This window comes from Urocampus carinirostris, chromosome 5 (genome assembly GCF_059441175.1).
Source record: "Urocampus carinirostris isolate Australia breed hairy pipefish chromosome 5, RoL_Ucar_1.0, whole genome shotgun sequence".
Classification (NCBI taxonomy): Eukaryota; Metazoa; Chordata; class Actinopteri; order Syngnathiformes; family Syngnathidae; genus Urocampus; species Urocampus carinirostris.
Window position 1 is genome coordinate 19,153,699 of NC_142353.1, and position 27,672 is coordinate 19,181,370.

Sequence of the window (27,672 nt, forward strand, 5' to 3'; positions counted from 1 at the left end):
AGGAATTTGCTGCTCTCTGTTAGCTTCTTGCCCTGTGAGGATGATCTGGCCAGCGAATCTGAACACTCAGAGTCTGACGCTGCTATGCATGGAAGTGATGTATGCCCTGATTTACCTGACGCGGTTGAAGACAGTGATGTCCGTACAGTAAACTGGGTGATACAGGCAGGTGAAGAGCAAGTTCATCCAGAGGTAGAGGATAACTCACTAGACAGCAGATCTGATGCCCAGTCCGACTCTCGCAGTGTTGATACATCCAGCCGAGGAAGTCAGCACATCCCCGAACAAGATGTTGACCATACTTCAAGTGACAATACGGAAAGCCCATCACAGTGCTCTGAAAACATGATCCCTTTGGGTATGGGTCTCCCAGACGAGACCCCATTGAACACTGACCATCTGGACGCAGACTCCCCTGATACTGACTGTTTAGACTTGACTGCCCCAGACCTTCAAGCTCAGGTTATTTGTGCTCAACCTAACCGTTATGGTCTTAGGGTCCGCCAGTCCATCAGGCCTCCTAGTCGTCTTATTTGTCAGATGAATGACCATGTGGTAGGTGACAATCATCTGTCCGCAATATCTGCAAGTTCCTAGTTTAAGTTCAGTAGAGATGCACTTTCAGTTTGAGTAACAAAGCTTGAGTAAGAAACAAGAATTGTGCCTATGTGAGCACTTACAACTACAGGAACAATGTTTGATATTTCAGAGATGTAACAGGCATCTTTGAGTCTGTGCTTAGTTAGGAGTTTGCTCGCCTCCTTTCTTTTCACACTCCGTTTGGGAGAGTTTTAGAACTGACATGCACTTCAGTTTGTTCCTTGTAATACTGTACCAGTTTTCGTGTCCTCTTTTTCATCAGTATTTGCCTTTTTGGCATGTGATTTTTTTTCTTTTTAGTGTAGCACTCCCATATTTAGCAGAATTTCAGGGGGGTGTATGTAACGGGTGTAATAATAACTTTTATTTTATTGAAATTCCTGCTAAAATATGTGTATAGTTTTTGGTAAATGTCCTGCAATGCTGAGTCCAACAGTGCCATCTGCTGGTATGGGGTGGGGTTTGGTTTTGGCTTCTAACATGTGACCAGGAGGCGGGGTTTTGTCAGTTTAACCAGAGTACTACAAAGAGATCAAAGAGATCAAACCCAGCAGAAAAAGCTAATGTTGTGACTCATCCATTTGCAGAACTGTAATAATAAAAACCTCATCATCCAGTCCAGCGTGAATGTGGATCTTTGGTGGGACACGTACAACGCGGTCAGGTCACCTGTTGAGTTGTGGCATTTGAACGGGGTGGTAGGTCGTAAAAGGAAGCCGTTGTCCGAGCTGGTCTGGTCTTGGCTATTGGCAGTAGAAATTGAGGATACACTATGGCTTCTTTCACTGGTACTCCTCTGGGAAACAGACTTGTTGCTTCCCTTCCATATACCCTCTAAGGATTCGGTCAAAGAGCGTTTCGCCCGACTTTTAAACAGCTCCAGACGTTGCCGACTGCTGCTCTGGTGCTGAGGCTCAACTGGAACAGGTATCGCCTCCTCATTTTGTTTGGTGTCCTTAGGCAAAGTATGATGATGAATCATCTGTCTCTCCTCATACAAATTCCTCAAAGATGCCATAGTAAGCTCATTTTCTTCTTGTTCACTCTTTGCACGAGACTTCATAATAGCCTCAAAAATTGCAGCTTGGTCCTGGTTGTCCAGGGTAGCTAAGTGCTTCTGAAGCTCTAGTTTGGTTTTGGGTGCATTTAGACCTTCTATTCTCTCACACAATTTATGAAGCTGCAGCATGGGACAAGTGTCACACTGTTGGCTTTGGCTCTTTGCATTTTGTTGCAGAGCTGCGACAGCAAATGCCTGCTTTAAAGTCAGCATAATCTCGTCCACCAGAGATTCGTCGGTACACTGAAAGATATAGCAAACAAAGTGGCAGGCGCCTCTTTCCACCGTTTCTCTGCATATAAAGCCAAAGTGGTCCACGTGGCGAATACCCTGTGAGCAGAAAGAGATTTCACGGAAACTCTTTTCAATGGTCACCTTTTTTGTGTCCGGACTGACCAAAAAGATCTGTGATCTGCCAACCGTAAAGAGCATGGTCCTGTTCTCCCGTAGGCTGGTGGGCTGCACCCCAGGTGAGCTAGCGAGCACATCTGTAATATTAGCATGAGAGATCTCTGGAGAGAGTCCGTTCTCATCGAGGGCCTGCAAAGATGGAAAACTTGGGTCCCGTTTGAACAGCAGTGGGCGTTTTCCATTGGTTGGGCTCCCAGGTGAACAGTTCCCCAAAGTGGGACTCCCCAGTCCATTCGACTGGAAGGCTAACGCCCTCCTGAGTCCACCGACTAAACCTCCCCCTCGTTTCTTCTGGGGCTTGCTCAGCTTCTCCTCTAGCGAGAGTTTGCGCGCCGCCTCGTAGATCTGCCGCTGGAGGGCCAAGTCGGTCTCAAGGCCGTGCAACTCCGAGTCCTCTTTCTCCATATAGATTAGACCTTCATCCAACTTGAAGGACGCACCAATCCTTCTTCTGACATGTGGTGGGTTCTCGTCAGGCATGAGAGGATAGTCTGAGGGCAATTTCCCAGTCAGCTCCGCCTCTCGGATGCAAAGGTTCCTGAACTCCAGAAGACAGAGCTCCAGACGCCCCTCCAGTGACTGATGCTTGAGTTTGAGGGTTCTCGTGTACATGTTTGGGTCCTTGACAGGCGATGTGGGACTTTCTGGACCTGAGTGCATGTTGATCCCACTGTCAGTGTCACTGATCTCCTCTTTGCTTTCAATTGACGTCATCTTGACTCAGGAACTCTAGTTTGCGTTGTTTCTCAAGGGCTCATTGCTGAAGAATCATCTGCCGGACTTTCACTTTAGGTTCCTGTCTGGCCTGGCACCACCATTACTGGTATTATCATTTGGCACCCGTAAACTGTGACGTGAATGTCGTACATATCTCTGGGAGAAACTTGGTGTCCACCGCAGCCTACAATGACATAATCATCGGCCGTGTAACTCATCATATCAGGGAATTGCTGCAGGAGGGACTTAGCCGTGTCCTCACTTACTGTACAAGCCATCGACCCACTGTCCAACAGCGCTCTGAAAGTGGGGCCTTCTTGCACATGGCCTTGCATGGCAGGGCAATTGCACCGGGTGGACGCAGCTCTGCAGACAGATGGCACACTCTGGAACTGAGAGCGCCGGCGATGTGTTGCTGGAGCCCGGACATGAAGAGTCGGCGCTGCTAGCGCTGCCCGTCGCACCGCTGCTGCTGCTGCTGGTACCGCCGCCTTTCTTATTTGAGAGAAGTGAGCTAACAGAGTGGTCTACTTCCCCGCAGCTAGCCATCCTTAGCACGAAGTTAAATTGCTCTAATGTTCATGTATCATGAGGCTTGCGTTAGGACCGTCCAACTGACCGTTCTAATATGTCTTTATCCGGATCTTCTTAACTGCTACATTTAAAAAAGCGACACCGATTCCCAGAGTTAATCGAAGAAATTCCAATGCTTTCCGAGTTTGTTTTCTACCGTGTAAAAATATATATATATATATATATATATATATATATATATATATATATATAGGTGGAAGAGTGAAAGTTATGGAAATCTGGGAGTATGACATTCGTTTTCGTTGCACTTTATATCTGATGCACTTACAACTTTGGCCAGTCCGCAAGCCCTACATTGTAAATATATGTCCATTATCCTAACATTCTGTTTTTTTCTTATTTTTAGCCTTTGTTTAAAGGGACAGGGTATAATCTATGTTTCTGTAGTCTACATTGCAACTGAAAGCGATTGCGAAAAATTAGGGATTGACCGATTTGGGTTTTTCAGACCAGTACCGATTATAAGTATCCAAAAATTTAGATTTGTTTATTATATAAAAGTTTTTCTTTGAATAGACTATACAGATCTCATTTTTTTACCTATAGAACACAATCTAGGTTACATAATTCCTTTCAAAAGCATGTAACGGTTACTTAAAGGTTAATTATATACATAGGTCTGCACTTGATAGGATGTGGTCCTAGATTCAAAGCTGTTTAATTGCTCTTTTCATGCATGTTCCATGCTTTTCACTTGTAAACATGATTTATAAGCAGCCAGATCGTGCATACAAACACATTCATCTTTATGTAATCAACCTTCCTGTGCACATTTCATAAAATGGACTGATTGCCATGCTTCAAGGACAAACTGAGAGGTTCAATAACTTCATTTAGTCGGAGACCAGTGGTCAATCTGCCAACAGTTTCCCTTATTGCACATTACATGGTCAGTAGCGTGTGTACTTACATTCTCGCGTGATCAGTTTTTGTGTCCAACATGATTGTAATTAGCAATAGCATGTTGAGTGACACATAACTAACATACTGAGTCAGGAGTAACAAATAAAACGCTTTATAGCATGACTCGCAATGCAGGTGGTGTGGTGATCTGTTGGGTTGTTGTTTAGCATAAAGTAAACCCCAGTATTTTGCAAGAGAGCATAGAAAAAACACCAAGCAGTTGCATTTACTATGTTTACATGCAGGCAATATTTGCTTTAAATGAAGTATTCCGGTTTATTGACCAATAGAGACATTTTTACCAAGGCTACTGGCAAAAGTTAGCCCCATTTGCATGGCTTATGGGAAAAAGCGGATTAGAGGAGGGTGATTATAGACAGCCTTCCACAAATATTCATAATTTACACATTTAAGAGCTTATATCAAATAAAAGGTTATTTTATCTGTGTCACACACCGCATTGAGGTATCATGGTTTTTTCCTTCTTTCTCTAAGTGTGCTTGGTTGCTGTGTCCATGTACGCTTGCTTGTCAGGAGAATATACTAACAATACATTAAATGTACAGCTACATCTGACAATTTTGTCAGAGTGACACAAAATGAAACAAAAACAGATTTAACGAAAGCATGTTTAGCCAGTGTTAGCATGGACAATGTATTTCCACACTATAAGACTAATGCGGCACCAGCAACGAATAAAATAGCAGACAAAATTTTTTTTTTTCATCTTTTTCAAAAAGCTGTTAGACCTCCCATTCTAAACTCTGACTCTGACCTCCACTCATGGTATTTAAAAATCCATGCTTGTTCAAGTATTTCGTGCATTTCTTTCTTTTTTTTTTTTTTTTTTTTTTTTTTTTTACCAAAAAGAACTAAATGTTTAGGTGCGCATTATACACATGGTTTTACAATAGTCTATCATTTTATTTGTGCAATTTTTGACCGGTCGAAAAATATAGCTGAAAACATTTGCAAACCATTGGATGCCATGGGAATCGAAACCTAGTCACGGCAATAAGTGTCTAATCCTAACCACTAGACCGCACTGATGTAGACAACATCTTAAAAGGATTTAGGATTGATCTCATTATCACATTTTATTTTTTATTTTAATAGTGCCAATAACAAATGTTAGTGAACGGAGAAACCAGGAAGTTATCCTGAAGGATTTAAACCAATGCAAAAAAAACCTGAGGATGGAAGTAAACTCTTGATGAATCTGCCTTTGAAGGACAATAAATAAATACATTGTAAATTGTTGTTAGTTTTGTGTTCATTATTTACATCAATTAATTATTTTAAACATGGCCGCATGTGTTCAACAATGTTTGTCACTCAAAATGCTGCGTTTGAGCTTAAAAAAAAAAATCAAACAATATTATGCAGATTTTTTATCAAAAATAATATATTTAAAATGCACAAAAAATACGGCATATATTTTGTCCTGGCACAGTACAAAATACATTCGCACACGCAAAACTCGCTACATTTAGTGTGTGCCGGGCTTTAGCCGGGAGACAGGAAATGAGACGGTTAAAGACATGGAACCGGAGTGGTGAAGGGTTAAATGAAGAGTTAAGCAGAATTAGGTGGGAACTGCAACACGCAGGAGGGGAAACGCAAGCATTGCTTCATGAAGCTTAATAAACTGCCTTATAGCAAAGCATTATCGTCATCAATCATACCAAAATGGGAAAGGAAAAATGGAGGACTGGGATGTGGTGCATTGCTTGAACATGACACACTAGAAGAGGTCAAGGTCCATGGGAGGACAGGAAGACTAGTGGGAGAAAATGGACAGTGGATTAAAGGAGAGGCAGCGAATGGCCGAGATATTTCAACAACCCTGTCCTCATTTCCTCACTCTGCGGGACGCGACGCAGGGGGAAGAAGCTGCTGGGTACGGAAAGAATCAAGCAAATAGCTCTGAGCTGGCAAACTGTCGCGCAAGATAAGTCTGAGATACTTAAAATGCTGAGCATGGAGGAAGTAACAATTTCACTGTGTATGATTAAAAGCCTCCAATCTCCACATTCCCACTTCCCTCAAAATCAGTGTAAAGACACGATGAATATGTAATAATGGCGCAGATCCGGGAAAATCGTGGGTAAAACTACTCTTCATAACATCTGTCATTGACTTCCCACAATACCTTTGCCTTTCTGTTTAACAGAGAACATTGAACATTTTCGTTTGATTCCCAATGGAAGGATATATGAAATGTCCATTTTGGTAAAACAGCTACTGGAAAAGTCACTATAAGTGGAAAGAATAAATTTAAGAATTGTATCAGGCAATTCAAACGTACATCCCGCGGGACATATCCGACATTGATGATTGAATCCGGCTTGCCATAAATTTCTGAATTTGTTCCCCCCCAAAAAAAGAAGTGAGTTTTTAGATGCATTATATCAAAAGTTATTATTTCTAAAATAAATGCAAACCAAATGCTCTGTCGGCTGCCAGAGGGCAATATCGTTTATCCTCTCGGATTTAGTAGGCCCAGCCTAGTAGATTGATCTAAAGTTGTCCAGAGGTGGGTAGAGTAGCCAAAAATGTTGAAAAAATACTGTTACTTCAGAATATTACTCAAGCAGAAGTAAAAGTAGTCATCCAAATACTTACTTCTGTAAAAGTAAAAAAGTACTCGGTAAAAAAGTTACTCAAGTACTGAGTAACTGAATCAATGTCGTAATTATTGATATTTTTTTCAAAAACAACCAATCAGATCACCAAATTATCAAAATCCATCTTACTAAAAAAATATAATAGTTTAAAAGTAGATTAAAATAATCAACATAAATTCAAGTGCTTTAATAAAGAATAAAATAAAAATAGTATCAATCAAATAATTAGGCACATGTCGCATCAAGCAGCACATTTAGAGCCGAGATACTTATCTTAACAAGCTCTGCAAGCAGAACAAAAAGCTAGCCAAATAACTCCAACAAAGTAGACATTGCATATTATAGCTGGCGTTTGGCAACCTTTTTCAGGGTAACATGCGTTTTATGTGAGGCCAGGGGTGCTCCTCTCTTATATGTTTTCACAGCCGGTATTTAAAGCGTCAGTTTCAATCTGTTTTATCTGTAAAAAAATAATTTCCCCCCCGCTGAAGTTGAATATGATCACGTGACCAGGATGCCACGTTTAATTGGTCAAACATGGTAGACCCTGGCGTAGTTCTGGGCCAAAATAAATGCGGAGACAGACAGTTAAGTACTTACGTGGAGAAGATTTATTAAGTAACGACTTCAATGTTGCTTAATGTAGCAGCGTAAAAGTAACATTTAAACCATAGCTAAAATGAGCTACATTACCAGTCAATTATGTGAAAATATATTTTTCTGCTCCGCATTGATAATCACACAAAAAAAAACTTCCAATACATTTTTATTCTGCGTCTGAATCAGTATCGGTAAAAAGTCAAAACAGTTTGCCGAATTGCCTGATATAGTTGCAATTCTGTAATTGGAAGTCCTCCCTTTCCTGAAAAGTCCCACATTGATATTCTGAAGAATTCCATCTTGTAATTTGCACGAGCAAATTGATTCCTATCAGTTTAGCAGGTCAGCAGTGCATTAGCATTATTTTACAACTTGTAATGGGCAATCTTCTGGACTGATACGTCTGAAAAATGATAAAAACGGTTTTAAAAATTGCCAGTTTCTGTTCCGAAGCAGCCCTCATGCCTAGACACTAAATTAATCACATATCCCAAGTCCTCATCTCCCATTCCGTTGGAATCACCTCATCATCATTGCGCCTCCATCCAAGACGACTGTCATTTCTATCATGAATCCCTAAAGATGTTCTCTTTTTTTCTCATGACGCTGGAGAAGAAACGGGGCATTATTAATAAATTCATGAAACATTGCGAAGTACCTCTTAACTGTTTTCCTAGCTCCATTCTACCACTCCCGCAGTTCGGTCCAGTGCACTATCAAAGGCGAAAGTCTCTCCCCCCTTTGGGATTGCTTTCCCTATTGCTGGTACATTTTAGTACAAATCTACCGAACCCAAGAGGCCATTAGGGCAAAATGGATGGCGGGACACTACAAAGAGCCTCTGAGGTTTGGCTTTCTTTTCGAGTTTTGAATTCGGACTGATTCTTCTCTCGGGAATACTCGCAGGCTCGTTTGTTTTGGTTGCCTTTTTTTTTTATCCAACAATGAATGACCTCAGCTTTCTTTTTAAAGCATGAGGTTCAGTGGCTACGACGTGTGTACGCTGATGTATGAAACACGTTGCATTTTTTTTTTGTTTTTGCCGTTTGCAGATGCTTTACAAGATCGGACGAGCCCAGTCAAAGCCGCACGGGATAAATTTAGCCCGTGCTAACACCCTTGGAGGCCTCTTAATAATTGAGAAGGCATCTGCTCCAATTAATGTGGCCCTCTAAATGGAATCCCTATTTAAATTTTTCCTAACTGGGTCACTCTCTTTCCACACTATCTCTCACTGTGTTGCAGCAAAGAAAGAAAAAAAGAGCTGCCTTCTACTTTTTAAATGTTTTTTGAGCTGTCTGAAGCATCATCTGGGATGTTTTGTGCCGGAGGTTTCGCGAGCACACAGGCGCAGTCGAAGACATTTGGCACACATGCTGATGCGAGGAGGCTTTGACATTTGCCTCGTTTCAGCTGGTTGAAAGGCGAAGAACGGGAGTTTCTATGAACTTTTGTTAGTTTATTGAGTTAACCTGTAAAATCAAGAGGTGCAGGTGATGTTAGCATTGAAACATCAGGAACTGCTGAGCAGATTTGATTAGGGTACTCCTATTAAAGCCAACCATATTGGATTTACCGTTAAGAGAACAACAGCTTATCATCACTCATTCCTATTTGACACCATGAGACCTAAATGATCCCCAAAAACTTGATTAACTTTGCCATGAGACTTTGTGGTACATTGGACAAACTCAAGGCCTGTTACCTTATTTTACATGGCTTGCAAAAGCTAAAAATATCTCGATGTCTGCAAATAAATTAGTCAAGAGTAGGACTGCAAAAACAAATCGATAAAAGTTTTGCCAATCAATATAAACATCAATTCATTGTGTTGTGTGTTTTACACGTCTTTTGGCACGTTAATTCAATGCAAATAAGAGTGCATTACATTTTTTCGTGTCGTTGGGCTGTAGTACGACTTTGATCCACCTGAGGACCACTCGAGATCACATCTTGTTTTGCAACATTCGCTTGATCTAGCTACAAACTTGTACTAGCACTTTGGTCTGACAGAGGGTGTCCTAGACCGCATTTTGATGCACGAGGTCTTCTTGATGATGGGTTTGGCGCCTGAACCCAAACACAAACTCACAAGAGCGTTGACAGTTTTGTCTGGACAAAGGAAGGAAGTCTTTTGGGGCATGGCACAGGCAGCAGCAAGGGGCTGCTCGAAGGGCAACAATCTGTCAACTAATTTTGTCAGCTTAGTCCATTTATACAAAGTCCCCTGATGAGCTGCAGTTGTGGATAATGGGCAGCATGCGTGGTGATGAGCAATGGCACACTGGATCATGACAGTACCCCACCCTCAATGGGGGCCTGCATTACCCCGACCCATCTTGTTAGGATGGACAGGATAGAAGACGCAGAGGATGTCTTTCCCTTTTTTCCAGGCCATAAACCTCCCAGTCCACCAGTTACTGGAACCAGATGTCCCTCCAGCAGACAATCTCCCACACCTTGCGCCGGGGCACCACCATCAAACCAGACTACGGAAGGGTCGTCAGGTGTGAGGGCAAGGTCTGAGTCCTCCACCGACTTGACTTGTAGAGTAGACCTTAAGCGTTGCCGAAAGAGGCAGAAACACTGTTGCTGGGTTCACTATACGGTAAACCTTAAAGGGACAGTAACGCATCCACTCCTATGTCGGATATATTCACCTTAACCACTAACTGCCTGATTGATGTCCCTGCACCTATAAAAAAATGTCTTCATACGCCTGAAGGCGTCGTCCGGTTTCCCAGTCCAGATGAATGGTCTCAGTGACGACGTCAGGCGCTCCGCTACCTTCTTATAATACTGTTGTAACCGGCAATAGAAATTAAAAAATCCTAGAAACTGCTGCAACTTTTTCTAACACGTGGGTGTCGGCCGCACGGCCATTGCTCGGATTTTTGCAGGATCAAAAAGCAGTCAGCCCTGTTCGACGATGAAATCAAGGAAAGTCACCTTGAAGACGTGGATTTTGCTGTGACAAAAAGACTATTTTCAAGGAGACGCCTCAGCACCAGACGGAAATGCTGGATGTTTTCCTGTTTGGACTCGGAAAAAATCTAGTTACAAAGTACCATATATAGTTTATAGACCGACCCCTAATAAATGCTTTAAAATAACCACATAATACAAGGAATAGAGGGAAACGTGTACACCAACCTGTGGAGGCAGTGCACCAATCATATTTCTTGGTTTGTGCAATCTTAAAAGCTTGCAAATAAACACCATGTCCATATATGAGTACTGTCCAACACGTTTCATTGTATATAGCAACAATGATTTTACAAAAAAAACATTAGGGACACTTCTACAGTAAACTGCTCAAGTTTGCCCCATTGATTTCCTGTTGGTTTGTTGTTCTTGTATACGCGTCAGCCCCTGCCCACACACTGCCTACCATTCTCTACTGGTAACACACAACCACATAACCCTACGCTTAACCCCCTGATATCAGTATTTTATTTTATAGTTGTAAATTCTGCTTGGATGCGAATATATACGGTATGGAGAATATCTACATGAGGATAAATTCAGCTTCCACATACAATGTGCTTAAGACAACGCTATAACTGTATTCAGTTGTACTTAAAAGGTATAGAAACATGGCATTCTTTTAGGGAACGATGAGCAAAACCGGATGATTAAGCAATTAGAGGACACCATTATTCATAACCTTCTTTTAATAACAAGTGGAATTACGACAGTAGAGTTGCAAAATTGTATTAATAACACGTTACAATACTCGTTACTGCAACAAGTAATTGTGTTCCAGGACCACGCTCCATTGTAGTCTGTTACTCCCAACACCATCACACAGTTGTAATGGTTGCCTTCTTAGGTAGAGGTATTTATTTACATGCCAAGGGCGTAACTGTTTATGTATTCATCTTACATAGTCTCAGTTCAGACGTTTTGGTTCATTTAGATGATGAATGTGGCTAAATTCAGAAGTGTATGTGTTTTCCAAATAAGCTTCTATCAAAAGAAAAGAAAGGTTTCATTCTGGGTAGATAAATGGTCATTTGCATGCGTATTTGTTTGCATACAACATTGACATTCCCTCTTCCAGCTTCCTATCACACCTGCCATTCGCCGAATTTCTCTCAAGCTCTCACACATACATGGTGCGAGAAAAACGGTTTGGTTTTACAATTCTGGTTGGGTTCACATCAAAGCCTTTTTATAGAAATAAAAACGTGATTAAAAAAAAATCTGCAGTTATTCAACGTTACAAATCCAAACTGCTATGTTATACGACTGTCTCCAAAAATTATTCAAATAGAATAAATATATATCTACATCATATTCCATGTGAGATTTGTTTGACTCGATTGACATAAACAGGACTGTTCTGACATTTTGGGTTTTCAAACGCTAAAGGTCAAACATTTGGTTCGCAAGCTCCACAGCAATAGGCAGTGACCTTCCCCCTGCCCCACTATTTTACGCATAATTCCTAAAGCTATTATGCATATCACATTTCAAAGTGTCTTTGAAATATTGCCAATCTTGACCAAAAAAAAAAAAAAAAAAACTTAAACTTTGCCGTCCTCGCTGTGCAGTGCACGCTAATTGGAACTTTTATCTCAGACTTTCGTGGAATAAGCGGCTCCTGCCCTAACGCTGACTCCCTTCCTTCTTTGCTTTCAAATGCTGTTAAACACACTGACTAATTATTGCACCCATCTTGACCTTCATCTCTTTTATGCAGGAAGCAACCACCGTCAAAGATTACTTTTTCTAAGTCCCACAAGGGCTCAAGAATTTTGCCTATCCAGTCTCTGGCTCTGTTTTATCCTTCAGCCATCTTTAAAGTGGGATCAGCAATTTTGGAAGCCTGTTTGTTTCATTGTATGCATGTATAGACATTTTAGGTGGAATTCGCAAGTGTACAGATCATGCGAAGAATAGCGCAACAAGCCTTAGCAGCAACCACAGTGCAACCAGAGGCTGACTCATGCAGTAAAGCCTGACAAGTGCTTCTATGAATGCAACACATTAGGCCTATTGGTATGTTCATTTATTTCTAAAACGGTGTTACCCGCGGCAACTCAGGTCAGTCTTTTCTGGACCAATAAAATAGCTTTGCAATCTATGACTGACAATCAGAAGAAAGCTAAATTACACTTGGACGATTTACATTTTCTTACTTGAAAGACAATACAATAGAAGTGTGGACCTTAGGGCCCGGTCACACAGCCGTTTGCGTCTGTATCGCGGGTAAAATTTTACGATTTTTTTCTTTGCCCGTGGTTGCCCGCGATGGAAAATGCGCAAAATTGGCCAACCCGCTGTTCATCGGTGGTATGCCCGCAAAACAGACGCCGGCGACTGTTCCGCTTCCTCATCGCGTAATTTCCGTGTCATTTCGGCGCGTGGACCACGGGTATAAAAGCTGCCGAACCGGTGTTATGCCGAGATTTGCATCCCCTCGCTACTACAACCACTTTTACCTCGTTTTATCTCACTTTTATATCACTTTTAGGGAATTTAATGGCGAACATATAACCAAAACCACTTCGTATTGCATTTGTTGAGAATGTAATACAACTTAAACCATTCCGTCTTTGTATTTGTTGTGAATGTAATCGAACGGTAATGCACGCCGTATACAAATCACTTTTGAGCAGGTAACATGTTTATTTTGCCTTTTTCTATTCAAATCGCTCGTATTGAAACTGTTATGCACTATACAATAAAGCTTATTTCTGCATAATAAGCTTTACGGTAGAGTGCATAACAGTTCTCAAAAGTGAAGATCAAGATTTCAAGCTATGGCACCGAAGAAACCAATATGTTATCATTGTAATAGTAAGAGTAATAGAAAGGCGTTTGACCGTCACACGTGTAACACGCTAATTTCACGTAATAACACCGTGATACAGGCGCAGAACATGCTATGACCGTGCTCCACCCACGATTACCCGCTGAAATTTTGCGTCCTACCCACGTGTAACCACGCCCTGGCCGGGGCCATAGCACGTCGTTACCTCGTGTGTACCTCGTGTGCCGCCCGCGGTTAACACGTGGTCTAAAGTTTTGAGCAGCGCAAAACTTTTTCGCGCCGCCAACCGCGTGTGAATTTCCAACCGCGTGTAAAGCACTGCTGTATCTCGTCTGCATGGCGATCTCAAAGCGTCCAACAGCATCTGCTTCACGGGCAGAAATTTCTGGCCGTGATTCAGCCTCGATACGCCAGTGAAAGGCTGTGTGACCGGGCCCTAAAGTTTTGAGCAGCGCAAAACTTTTTCGCGCTGCCCACCGCGTGTGAATTTCCGACCGCGTGTAAAGCACTGCTGTATCTCGTCTGTATGGCGATCTCAAAGCGTCCAACAGCATCTGCTTCACGGGCAGAAATTTCTGGCCGTGATTCAGCCTCGATACGCCAGTGAAAGGCTGTGTGACCGGGCCCTAAAGTTTTGAGCAGCGCAAAACTTTTTCGCGCTGCCAACCGCGTGTGAATTTCCGACCGCGTGTAAAGCACTGCTGTATCTCGTCTGTATGGCGATCTCAAAGCGTCCAACAGCGTCTGCTTCAAAGGCAGAAATTTCTGGCCGTGATTCAGCCTCGATACAGACGCAAACGGCTGTGTTACCGGGCCCTTAAGGATTGTCATACCTGTCAAACTCAGCCAGTTTTTCCTCTCATTAAAGATAGCAATTAGCCTTATTAAGTGATAAAAATCTTATAAATGCAACTTGGCAACTATTTTTTAGAGCAGGACAAGTTCATTGTATTTACCAAATATACAGCACACTCATATCATTGACATTATCACCTGGAATGTCAGTAGGAAATTATAATACATATGAAAATCTTTAGATATCTGTAAATCCTGGAACATAGCTTTCATAAAGAAAGAGAAGTGATCAGCGGACAAACACGATATAAGGTGCTCCACAAGATAATGGCAGAAAAGAATTACTGCATATGTAACTTTGTGGGATGCCACTGGATCAGCAGTAAATACAAAATACCAGGTCAATAAGATGTGTGATTTCCTTCTCACTACTTTAACAGTATGTCCGGAAATTTCATAATGTTTAATAATAGCATAAAATCCACTAGCAGCAAATGTTACATACTTTTTACATGAAACGTAGAATGCAAAATGAGGACCTTTTGTTGACAATTTAATCCATCCATCACATTCTCCTTGGAAGGATCCACATTTTTTGGTGTCGTACTGAGCTCTTCTCTTCCTTCTTGTTTGTTTATCCATGTTTACTTTCACAATTATTACTGGTAGATTCTTTCATTATGACACAAATGGACGACTTCAAAATACACAGAAACGGATATAACGTTATGTGAGTGCGCATGTAATGCCTTTTTTGAGAAAAATGCAACTTGGGTGAAAAATCAATGCTTGATCAAGAACGTTTTTGTCTGGTACCAGTGACCGGGACGATACCGATTAGAGCTGGAACAGGCAAGACAAGATCGGTCAAACCAAAGAACCATTTTTCAAAACCAATGTGTTTATTTATTTCAGTGTGTACTCAGTTTTATGTTACAACGGGCAGCACTTCTATGACCTCTTTTCAGAACAAGCAGTAGATTTTAATGCCAATGAAAGAACGGTATGCTAAGGAAAACACCCAGGAAAGGGAGAAGAGCAAAGCTGGCACCGAAACAGAATCTGACTCAGATGTAGCATGCCGGCCGGGTAAAGTCAGGACAGTAGAGGAGAGAAATTAAGCTACTTAGATGGATGGGAAACGGTAGAATGGATACCGGAGGGAGGAGTAGAGGGTTAGGAGGAGTTCAGGCTGTTGTGGAGCGTATGATATGCTTGTATTTGTTCACACAATGAGTTCACCCATGCAGCAAAGTGAAGTGATACCGACTCATATCTATTCATTCTCAAGACTGCACGTTGAATACTAGCAGATAAGTGACAAAGCAAACCCAGAAAGAGGCTTCTTTGCTAAAAAGCAGAATCATAGTTGTTACCCACACAAATGTGTAATCCTATTTGGGAACGGGTTTGAATTTCTTTCGTTGTCTTTCAGTTCTGTTTCCTGAAACTAATTGCTTTTTTGTATCTGGAACATTTTCCAACAATGTTGTTGGCATTATTTATAATCAAAATGTTTGTCTGTTATAAACTATATAACTTAAATTTTCCGCAATGTTAAACTTTCAAGCTTCCTCCACCTCTAATGATTTTCATTTTATCAGCAGTGTGGGTGGACTCATTCATTCAAACAAATGACTGCTTCTACATTGCAATAAGGAAGCAAATGTCATATCTGTTTCTTGCTAGATACTTTGATCACAGCCTAACCATGCTGCATATTCTTTGCACAGAATTGACTCACATGTCGTTGATGCGGCCACCTGGTGAGCTCCTACGCAACTCTATAAAAAGTATCTTAGCTTGTAGTTTGATTCATACTTTAAAGAAAGAACATCTTTCTAGATTTGACACCGCTGTAATTATTCATGTACAAAGGACTGCGTGTGTCTTTCCAATGCTGAGAAGTCGAGCATCAAATATGGCCTGATTTGTCTTGCAACAAGTCTCATTATTATCATTTACTCAAAAAAATCATTCTTGCTGTATTCATTTAATAAATTGGTTCTTGTGTAGGGAAATGAAGTTAAAGCATTGACAACTGTGATGATTATAATGTATTAGCTAGGTTGGCTTCAAATTTTTCACACACCAAGTATTTTTACAGGAGTGGCTCGAGTGTTAGACATGATGAAAAGCTATTCCTATTCAAACCAATTTTCTGGTAGATTATATATGTTTGGATTTCTTAGCAGCAGTTTTCTTTTGCAGTCACATAAGGATAAGTACAAAAATAGTTTAAAAAATTATTATACAAAGCATATTTTTGTAGAAGACACAACATTAATGCAGCATATGATAACTTGGGCATCTGACTACCAAATTTCTCTGGAAGTGTAAACGATTACCACATTTCTGCAGCATTTACATTCTTTTTTAACCCCGGGAATGTTGGCGCTTAGATACTTAAAATACTGTTTAAATCTGAGGTAGACATAATTACCCTCAAAGTCAATGTCGTTGATAGAACCAAAGTTTATGTGAACATTGACCTTTTGCGTGTCAAATGGAAGATACAAAAGGGAAGGAGCTTATTCAATTAAATTTGTTCAACCGCCCTTTTCTACTGTTTTCTTATGGTGGCTATTCAGCTCTGTTGTCGGTGGTGATTTGCCAGGTTGACTTAATTCGTTAACATTTTTATGTGCAATGTAATACTGCAACTTAGAATAAAAACATATTCTCACACCTTAAAAAGTGACCTTCAGAAGTACCAACCTGATGAAATAAAATAACTGGAATCCTACAATGCAGCAGGCACAGTTTTTATTAGATAGATAGATAGATAGATAGATAGATACTTTATTCATCCCCGTAGGGAAATTCACACTTCCAGCAGTCTACCCCGTTGTTTATTAACAGATTAACATGATGCCCTAGGGTGCTTGTAGCGGAGCGGATGACGTCACGCCAGTCCAAAAGTTCGACATTCCTGCGGCAGATGGAAATCTTTTCTTTGTGAAAATCCAGGGATACACGACCTCGTGTTAGCAAGTCCGCCTCCTCTCCGATTCCCCCCGGCTTTCGTGTCTCTGTGTAGCGACGTTGAAGCCGGATTTCTCCAGGTAGCTCCGGGTGGCTACACGTTAGCGTCCGGAATGCTAAACGTGAGCCACGTTTCCGCAAAACACAGCAACTGCGTTCCCTGTGCGCTTCGATGCTTTCCACCCGCACTCGATGATCTTATTTGGTCGTGAGTTCGCATTTACCATAATTGCGGATGGTACCGAAGACTTATAACGCCGCTAGCCGCTGCGCTAGCTCCGGCTGTCCTTTCACCATGGGCCCCTTCATCACGCCGGCACGAGAATTCTTTAGGGCAAGGAGCTGAAACTTCTTGAGTACACACATCTATTGTGCGCTAAAACCCATGTCCATAGGATAGAAGTAATCCATAGTGTAGTTGTCAAAACGGGAAGAAAAAACGCCGAAGATAGGAGCAGACAATAAAACAATTGGGCAGCTGCTGGAAAAGGCAGCCGCTCGTGGCAGCGCCGCTTTGATGTTTTCAGCGTTTGTGAATTTAGGTGACGAGAGCAAGGTTAAAATTCTAGACTTGTTTCAGCTGCATAGTTCATTGGTATTTTTTGTACGATAAGGCCAATTTGTAATCATGAAAAAGTAGATTGATTAGAATTGTAAAATACCTTGGATTATTTGTACAAACCTACCTACAATCCCTTAGTCTCCTATTCTAAAATAGAGAGAAAACTTAATCACATCTTGAAACCGACACCAAAGCCAAAAACTTAGCATTTTCTTGTATTGCAGGAGAAAACCTCATATGTCGGTACATTGGCCTTAATAAAACGTATCCTACTTTCATGCATTTTGCCTCACCACTTACCTGTGAAAGTGATGTGTAAAGAAATATGAATCATGGCCCATTACCGTATTACCTCATATGCCTTGTCATCAGTCTTATTAATTTCTGCCTGCAAGACCTGCGATGACTTTAGTACAAAATCTCCTCGATCAATAATTGAAGACAACAGCTGTAGTGCTGTGTGTTTGTGTATTTTGCGTATGTGCTATTCTTCATTTCTAAGTTACACGTGTCGCAGGTCTGCAAAGACAGAGAACTAACCTCCAATGTTTTGAAAGCATTCTTTTGCAGTACTGTATTTGACTGGTGACAATGGTGAAGTAAAATAAAAAGGGAATCAGAAATACCAGGTTTGGCAAAGAGACATAAATAATTTGAATCCTTAAGCTTTACTGGACGCAGGCCAGATGGTAGCCTAACATATTCATGCTTGATACTTTTAATATGCTTTGATTTCTAACAAAACGTCTCTAAGGAGCATGCAAATCCTTGAAAGCGACAATGCCAGCAACCAGATGATGAAAGTGCTGATCCGGCTTGGATCAGGATGCGTCTTTTGCTATGAGTAAACATGGAAATCAGTATAAAACCCCAAAACTCAAGGCGGTTCAGGGATCCGTGAACTATTACTGAGCAAATCATAAACGAGCATGGATAACATAGGGAATTTATGCAAGATTCATTCTGACTGTGCTCCAAGAATTGCTACAGAGCATTATGAGTCATTCAAATCAGAACATTTGGACTAAATTAATTGCTCCTTTGTGAAATAGGTCAAGGGTTTCCTTAAAGCCCCCATGATACAAATACCAACCCATGGAGTGCGCAAAACAGATTGTTATAGCAGAATTCTGAATGCATCTGGTTCTAGTCTCTTCGTTCCCATCGTCTCGATTTTGCAGCGCACAGTCCCACTGAGACTGTCCATTTAGATTCATTAAGATAGTGGGGACTTGCGCCCAAATGACTAACAGTTAGTGAAGGCTTCTAGGTTGAGAAATATCTTTAGTATTCCTACTTTCTGATTCCTCCTGGTACCAAAACGTGAATTATCTGTTAATTTAACTCCAGAAGTTGTACATAGTGGTTTAAACTTAGAGTAGATTATTGGTTTACTGTGTCAGACCTGTGATTGACATCTGATCAGCTCAGGGTCTATCACAACTCTCACCCAAAGTCAAATGGTGATCCAGATTAGTGAAACAAATATTTATGGCTCATCATACAGAAACTCAGATGAGTACAGGTGTAAGGGGCGTTACAGAAAAGCGTGACAAGTTACTAGTAACTTCATTCAAAGAGTAACTGCGTTACCCCCTGAACTACTGACACGAAAAAGTGAGGCATCACTCTGAAAAGTATATATCTAGTTACATGTACTCACATTTAAGCCCACAAGCCCCATGAAAGCAGTGAACCCTTCATATTTATTGCCTTGTGCAATTTTGAGTACATGCAAACTAAGATAACTGAGACCATATCCATTTTGTCTTTCTCCATTTTTGGCTAATGTCTAAGACATTTTCTTATTTTCTTCAGGCATGGGGTATTGCAAGCATTTTTTTTTTACAAATAATATCAATATCCAGCACTCATTTGCCATCACTTTTGTGCTCATGTTTTCACCATTGGTTTGTTGTTAATGTATGAAACACGCCCCCATCGCCACACGCTGCCAACCATTCGCTACTAGTGACACAAAGCCAAATATGCACATATAAACTGACCTCCAAATATCATTATGTTCTATAAGCGTATACAGTATACAGGTAGGAAAATATGAGAATACCAGTAGGGATGGATTACTTGCCCTCATACTAATATACTGGACTGTCTCAGAAAATTAGAATATTGTGATAAAGTTCTTTATTTTCTGTAATGCAATTAAAAAAACAAAAATGTCATACATTCTGGATTCATTACACATCAACGGAACTATTTCAAGCCTTTTATTATTTGAACATTGCTGATTTTGGCTTACAGCTGAAAAAAACTCAAAAATCCTATCTCAAAATATTAGAATACTTCCTCAGACCAAGTAAAAAAAACAATTTTATAACAGCAAAACTAAATCAAACATTTGAAAATGTCCATTGATGCACTCAGTACTTGGTTGGGAATCCTTTTGCACGGATTACTGCATCAATCCGGCGTGGCATGGAGGCAATCAGCCTGTGGCATTGCTGAGGTGTTATTGATGCCCAGGATGTTTCGATAGCGGCCTTCAGCTCATTTGCATTTGTAGGTCTGGTGTCTTTCATCTTCTTCTTAACTATACCCCACAAATTCTCGATGGGGTTCAGGTCAGGGGAATTAGCAGGCCAATCAAGGACAGTGATGCCATGGTCAGTGCACCAGTTACTGGTGGTTTTGGCACTGTGGGCAGGTGCCAGATCATGCTGGAAAATGAAATACTCATCTCCATAGAGCTTTTCAGCAGATGGAAGCATGTAGTGCTCTAAAATCTCTTGGTACACAGTTACATTTACTCTGGACTTGATGAAACACAGTGGACCAACACCAGCAGCTGACATGGCTCCCCAAACCATTGCTGACTGTGGGAACTTCATACTGGATTTCAAGCAACTTGGATTTTGCTCTTCTCCAGCCTTTCTCCAGACTCTGGCGCCTTGACTTCCAAATGAAATGCAAAACTTGCTTTCGTCTGAAAAGAGGACTTTGGACCACTCTGCAACTGTCCAGTGCTTCTTCTCCATAGCCCAAGTCAGACGCTTCTTCCGTTGTCTTGAGTTCAGAAGTGGCTTGACCATGGGAATACGGCTATTGTAGCCCATTTCCCGGACACGTCTGTGAACTGTGGCTTTTGATACCTGGACTCCGGCTTCAGCCCACTGTCTTTGAAGCTCCCCCAAATTCTGGAAGCGGCTCTTCTTCACAATTTTGTTAAGGCTGCGGTCATCTCTCTTGGTTGTGCAGCGTTTCCGGCCACATTTTTCCCTTCCAACAGACTTTTTGTGGATATGCTTTGAAACTGCACTCTGTGAACAGCCTGCTCTTTGAGAAATTTCTTTTTGTGTCTTACCCTCCTGATGGAGGGTATCAATGATGGTCCTCTGGACAGCAGTCAGATCAGCAGTGATTTAGTTTACTGAACCAAGCTGAGTGTTTTTAAGGCTCAGGAAACCCTCGCAAGGTGTTTCGAGTTAATTAGATGATTCAGGTGATTAGTTGAATAGCCTACTTGTATACTTTTTCGTGATATTCTAATATTTTGAGATAGGATTTTTGAGTTTTCTTAAGCTGTAAGCCAAATTCAGCAATATTAAAATAATAAAAGGCTTGAAATAGTTCAGTTGATGTGTAATGAATCCAGAATGTATGACATTTTTGTTTTTTTAATTGCATTACAGAAAATAAAGAACTTTATCACAATATTCTAATTTTCTGAGACAGTCCAGTAAAATAATTGTATTCTGTTGTATTTTGTACGCACTTTCAAACCTTCCTTATTAATCGTACACAACTTTGTATTGCCGGTTTATGGTTTTTGTTTGAGTTAGTAAATAACTATCAATGAACAGAAGGCATTGTAAGTCATGGTTTGCTTTTAAAAAGTAGTGGAGTAACACGCCCTATTGTCACGACAGTTGAGTTACAAATGTCATTAACAATGCGTAAGAGGAATCGTTACAGAGAAAAGTACTCGTGTTCCAGGAACGCGTATCTTTGTAACACGTAAACTCCACACACTTAGAGGTATTTTCTACTTTTATAGGGACCAATCCACTTTTTAGCACATGTAATTTGGGATGTACATTGTGACTAGCTTTGTGAGGGTTTATGTTTCTTCCCAACTCCTACCCCTATGCGCTTATTGTTGACTCACACTCAGAAAAGGTTACGTTACATGAAGTGACTCACTCTTCCACGCCGCATATGGGAAGCGAGTCACAAGTGTGCCTGCACACAAAGACGAGAAACCTGCCACCTACGGCTCACAAATGCTCCTCTGTGGGCGTTGAATTCAGGAGGGCAATGCACCTTGCATGCTGATGAATAAAACAAGATACACTTGCTGTGCGCATGCGTTCTCATGTAAAGAACTTCTGTTGACGAGCTCTTTTAAATGTATACCAAGCACTTTTGTTTTGCACTGTCATCTTTTTTTTGGGTCATGGAGGTTAGAATTAATTCTGTGTATTACTGTGTACTCTTGGGTACAAAAAAGTTTGATGCAATCATTCCTTTTATCACAATAATGAGGGATACGAAGATTCTGAAAAACAAGGCTTCAAAAGCAGGGACACTTGTTCGTTATAGGAATGCACGTACATGTCAACTTCAGCCAGCTGTTCCCCCTTTTAATGAACACCATTCCCGTTATTAAGCGAAAATAAACCTTACAAACAACGCGGCGCTTATTTACTCATAGCAAGACAATATTGAATACCGCACCAATATTAGCAACCTACAATGACCTTGACGTCTCCTACAAGTAATGATACGAATTATAGCCAAAAAAAGCAAGACGTGATCAATTTTTAGAAAAGAAAATGATGTTTTTTATTTCCATATTTGATTGTTTTTCCCGTACATTTTTTTGATTAAATGGTGTCCACTATTCGATATGGTCAAAACACGTACAAAATATGGGGAAAACGTGTAAGTTAACAAGTATAAAAAACAACTGTAAGTAACAGTAACTGGATCAATACCAACAACATGTGACATTAGTGTCATAGGCCCGATGGCAAAAATACAGACCGATAAATGGTCACTTGGAGCCATGCTATAATATTGCAACAGAAATTGTCAAGAAGATTTCAAGCTCTTGCATACCCTCTTTTGATATTTTGATTTTGTTCAAGTAATATGGACGTTGTTAAGCTTGTTTAGGCTTCTGAACATTAATAAGTCTTAGATTAAATGGTATTTTGTACTAGACATGGGTACAAAGATTGCCCAAATATGTATTGTACATATTTTGATGGTAATTATTGCCTTTGAAAAATGTGGACATAATACTTTTACATGATAAATTCGCAAACAAATTAAGTATTTATCGATTGATTGGTAAAATCAAGCTTTAGCCTCTTCGATACTGCCTTTTGTTGAAATATTTACCAGAGCTGTATTGCGTTATTGTATGTGTAAAATAAAGTCACACACACACACATTTTTTTTTTTTTTTTCTTTTTCTTTTTTTTAAATATATAACATGGACATGGTCATGAACCGTGGGTCACAACTGGAAGAACAAGATTATGCATCAGTGGCTGGGATCTCCCTAAGAGATGGGGTGAACAGCTTGGTCATCCAAGATGGACTCAGTATAGAGCTACTTTTCCGCGTTGAAGGGGACCAGCTGATAAGCCTTGGGCATTAAATAGGGATACCACCTGGACGACTCTCCTGGTAGGTGTTCCGGGCATGTCCCACTACCAGGACACCCATGGCCCGATCAGGAAGCGCTGTAGAATTTACATCTCTAGGCTGGACTGGGAATGCCTCTAGATCCGGCCGAATGGCTGGATATAGTGGATGGGTAAAGGGACGTCTGGGCTTACCTGCTGAAGCTGATAGCCCTAACCTGAGTCCGGAAAAGTGGAAGAAATGGATGGTGGGAACCTGTGAGCATGGACTTCAAGCAGTCTTATTGACTTCTCAAATGCCACATTTGAAGTGAATTCCATGCACAAGCAGTAAAGTGAGCATTTCTAATAGCTGCAAACTACAAAACTGTATTCTCACTCTGCCGTATAATGGGTAACCAAGTTGTCATCTAAAAATGTGCAGTTGAGGCGCGTAAGACCTTTGGTGCCAAATCAATGTAAGGTGGCAGGCATGGCCAACACATTTGGACGAATGTCAAGTCCAAATTCTGGTTATGAGACTTGGCTTGTTGGGTAATGGTGTAATGAGAACATGGAGCATTATATGCTGACTGTTTCACCAGATATGTAATTTAACCATGATGGTTCTTGAGATAGACAACAAAGTGCAAAAGTTAGATGATACATGACATCCTTGCTGGCTATTTCACTCAAAAATGATCTTGACTACAAGCTGTAGCAGTCAGTCTATCACCACAAAGCAGGAATTGTATGGGACTACCTTTAATTTAGATAGTGATAAACCCATCAGACCTGTCCTGAGTTGGGTTGAATATTCTCTGACAGAAGTATCCACTATCAGTTTGTCAAAAAATCTCAGCACATAGCCACACACAAACAGAACACACACACTGAATGGGGGTTAAGGTTTCACAGGTTCACACTGTTTAAATGTCGAAAAGGTTGAACATGACACTCTTGCTGTTGAACACACACAAGCTGCACGAAAACCACCTTTTTACAAGTATTCCTGAGTGTGAAAGGCCTCCATTTTTAATTGTTTCCCCCTGCTGCTTTAAAGCAACAGTCCCTAAGTCATTAACAAATCCCAGAGTATGCCACAAATACCAAGGCTGTCCCTTAAGGACAAGCTACTTGATATTGATGTAATACATTTCAATGCAACCTTAAAATGAAGAACAAATCACCTAAAATGGGCTTTAAGTCACTGACTATGACTGTCCATGGAGAGTTACTGCAATAGATTTATACATTTTTTTTCTGTATGAGAAAGTTCAAGTGATGTTACGATTGTAATCCATCACCGTGCTCTCACAAAGGACACTTTGGTGCCTTTTAAATGACCAGTGGACAATTAATAAAATGACACTGTTCATTACTAGTGTGCCAAAAATATCTGATCTATATTAAAAACAAAAAAGCGCTGTGTCTCAATATAGTTTCTCGCCTTGCGTGCAAGACCCCTTTGGGAGATCCAACCGCTAATCGGTTCGCAGATGGAGGAGTTTTATTATGCTCTTTATGACTTTTTAAGAGACTCGCTGTTGGTCGGGAAGGCGGTTTGTACATTAGTAATAAGTAGGACTTGTAGTCCATGGTGAAGGGAGAATACTGAGAATAAAACACTGGTGAAGTGAAATGGATTCATGTTTAATGTCAGATGCACCTCAAAAATTGAATACAATAACTTTAGAGGTAAAATTGTCTGTTTGCCCATGGTGGGGGTGGGTATGTGGAAATAAATTTCAACAAAAAAAAATCACAATCTTATTTTTCATCACAATTTTTTTACTTTTTCATTTTTAGTAATTTGCTCATTTCTCATCATTTTACCATAACGCTGGTCTGAAAGGAGAAATAAAACAAAAAAAAAAAAACCTCATATATCAAGCCAATTATATCCTCTGAACAGGTTTTCATTTGAACCGTGCAAAGATGAATAACTATTAAACATGCATTGAATTTAATAATAACACCCAAATTGAATAAAGCACACTACTTCGACTCACTGAACAACTGTCTCCACTCTACCAAGAGGGATCCTAGGACTAATAATTAATTGTTTCATAAGTAACTTTCTTGTATGCATTTGGTAAAGCATTGTCATGATACTCTGTTGTCATCAAATAAGATGATTCCACATTATCTTTAACTCAAACGTGTGTTATTTACAAAATTTGCTGTTACCTGACTCCCCTGGCACCCAGGAAAAGCCATTTATGGATAGGAAGGTGTCATTGGAACCTCCTTCGTGGGTTCAAATCCAGCTCCAGACTTCCTGTACGGAGTTTGTATGTTCTCCCCGTGCTTGCGTGGGTTTCCTCCGGGCACTCCAGTTTCCTCCCACATTCCAAAAACATGCATTTCAGGTGAATTGGCCGGTCCAAAATTGTCCCTAGGTGTGAATGAGCGAGTGAGTTGTCTGGCCCCGTGTGCCCTGCGATTGGCTGGCAACCAGCTCAGGGTGTCCCCTGCCCACTGCCCGGCGATGGCTGGGATGGGCTCCAGCTCCCCGCGACAATAATGAGAATAAGCGGTACAGATGATGAGATGAGATGAAGGTGCGACTCTTATACAAACCTCATGATCTTGTTTGTAGACTGTAGCCTCTTAAGCGTGAGTGTGCCAAAGCACAAAATCTGGGAATTAATACAATTAAAAGCACAGTTAAAGTAAGAATGAATGAACAAATCACAGGGAATTTAAATGGAATGTAATGGTTCTAAAGATAAATTAATAAATGGATGATCTAAGGAGATCAGTCCTTGATGATCTAGTAACCTCATATAACTAACGCCTATCCCTTAATAAATAATGTACAGTGGCTTGCGAGACTATTTGCCCCCCTTGAACTTTGTGACCTTTTGCCACATTTCAGACTTCAGACATAAAGATATAAAACTGTAATTTCTTGTGAAGCATCAACAATAAGTGGGATTCAATCATGAAGTGGAACACACTTTATCGGATATTTTCAACATTTCTAACAAATAAAAAACGAATAAGTGGGTGTGCAAAATTATTCAGCCCCTTTACTTTCAGTGCAACAAACTGTCCAGAAGTTCAGTGAGGATCTCTGAATGATTCAATGTTGATCTAAATGACTAACAATGATAAATGGAATCCACCTGTGTGTGATCAAGTCTCTGTATAAATGCACCTGCACTGTGATAGTCTCAGAGATCTGTTTAAATCACAGAGAGCATCATGAAGAACGAGGAACACACCAGGCAGGTCTGAGAAACTGTTGTAGAGAAGTTGAAAGTTGGATTTGGATACAAAGGATTTCCCAAGCTTTAAACATCCCAAGGAGCAATGTGCAAGCAATAATACTGAAATGGAAGGAGTATCAGACCACTGCAAATCTACCAAGATCGGGCCGTCCCCTAAAACTTTCAGTTCATGCAAAGAGAAAACTGATCAGAGATGCAGCCAATAGGTCCATGATCACTCTGGACGAACTGCAGAGGTCTACAGCTGAAGTGGGAGAATCTGTCCATAGGACAACAATCAGTCGTATACTGCACAATTCTGACCTCTATGGAAGAGTGGCAAGAAGGAACCCATTTCTTAAAGATATCCATAAAAAGTGTCATTTATAGTTTGCCACAAGCCACCTGGGAGACATACCAAACATGTGGAAGATGGTGCTTTGGTCAGATGAGACCAAAATCGAACTTTTTGGCAAAAATGCAAGACGTTCTGTTTGGCGTAAAAGCAGCACAGCTCATCACACTCAGCACACCTCCCCCACAGTCAAACACGGTGGTGGCAGCATTATGGTTTGGGCCTGCTTTTCTTTAGCAGGGACTGGGAAGATGGTTAAAATTGATGGGAAGTTGGATAGAGCCAAATACAGGACCATTTTGGAAGAAAACCTGACGGAGTCCGCAAAAGACATGAGATTGGGACGGAGATTTGTCTTCCAAAATGACAATTATCCAAAACATAAGGGAAAAACGACAATGGAAAACTGCTGTTCACAAACGCTTTCCGTCCAACCTCACTGAGTGTGAGCTGTTTTGCAAGGAGGAATGGGCAAACATATCAGTTTCTCGATGTGCAAAACTGATAGAGACATACACCAAGCGACTTGCAGCTGTAATCGCAGCAAAAGGTGGCGCTAGAAAGTATTAATTCAATGGGGCTGAATTATTTTGTACACCCACTTTTTCGTTTTTTTATTCGTTAAAAAAGTTTAAAATATCCAATAAAGTGTGTTCCACTTCATGATTGAGTCCCACATATTGTTGATGCTTGACAAGAAATTACAGTTTCATGAAATGTGGCAAAAGGTCGAAAAGTTCAAGGGGGCCAAATAGTTTCGCAAGCCACTGTAAATTGACTCACAGTTGGCATTCCTATTTCAGTTCTAGCTTTCTTTGTTTTATATGTATTTTCATACTTGCACACACTTCCTGTATTTTGCTAGGGACCAATGGCTT

General features: G+C 40.7%; 2 protein-coding genes across 4 annotated transcripts in view; one reads left to right on the forward strand and one right to left on the reverse strand.

Moving 5' to 3' along the window:
• Positions 1-27,672, forward strand: part of grid2 (glutamate receptor, ionotropic, delta 2) — a 669,082-nt gene that overhangs the window by 76,181 nt on the left and 565,229 nt on the right. The gene's annotated exons all lie outside the window — the stretch shown is intronic.
• On the reverse strand, positions 1,220-2,853 carry LOC148365685 (TBC1 domain family member 1-like; the record flags this gene model as incomplete). The annotated part of the gene is made up of 1 exon (XM_088334963.1): positions 1,220-2,853. A coding segment is annotated over exon 1 (1,566 nt), but the record flags the coding sequence as incomplete, so codon positions are not given.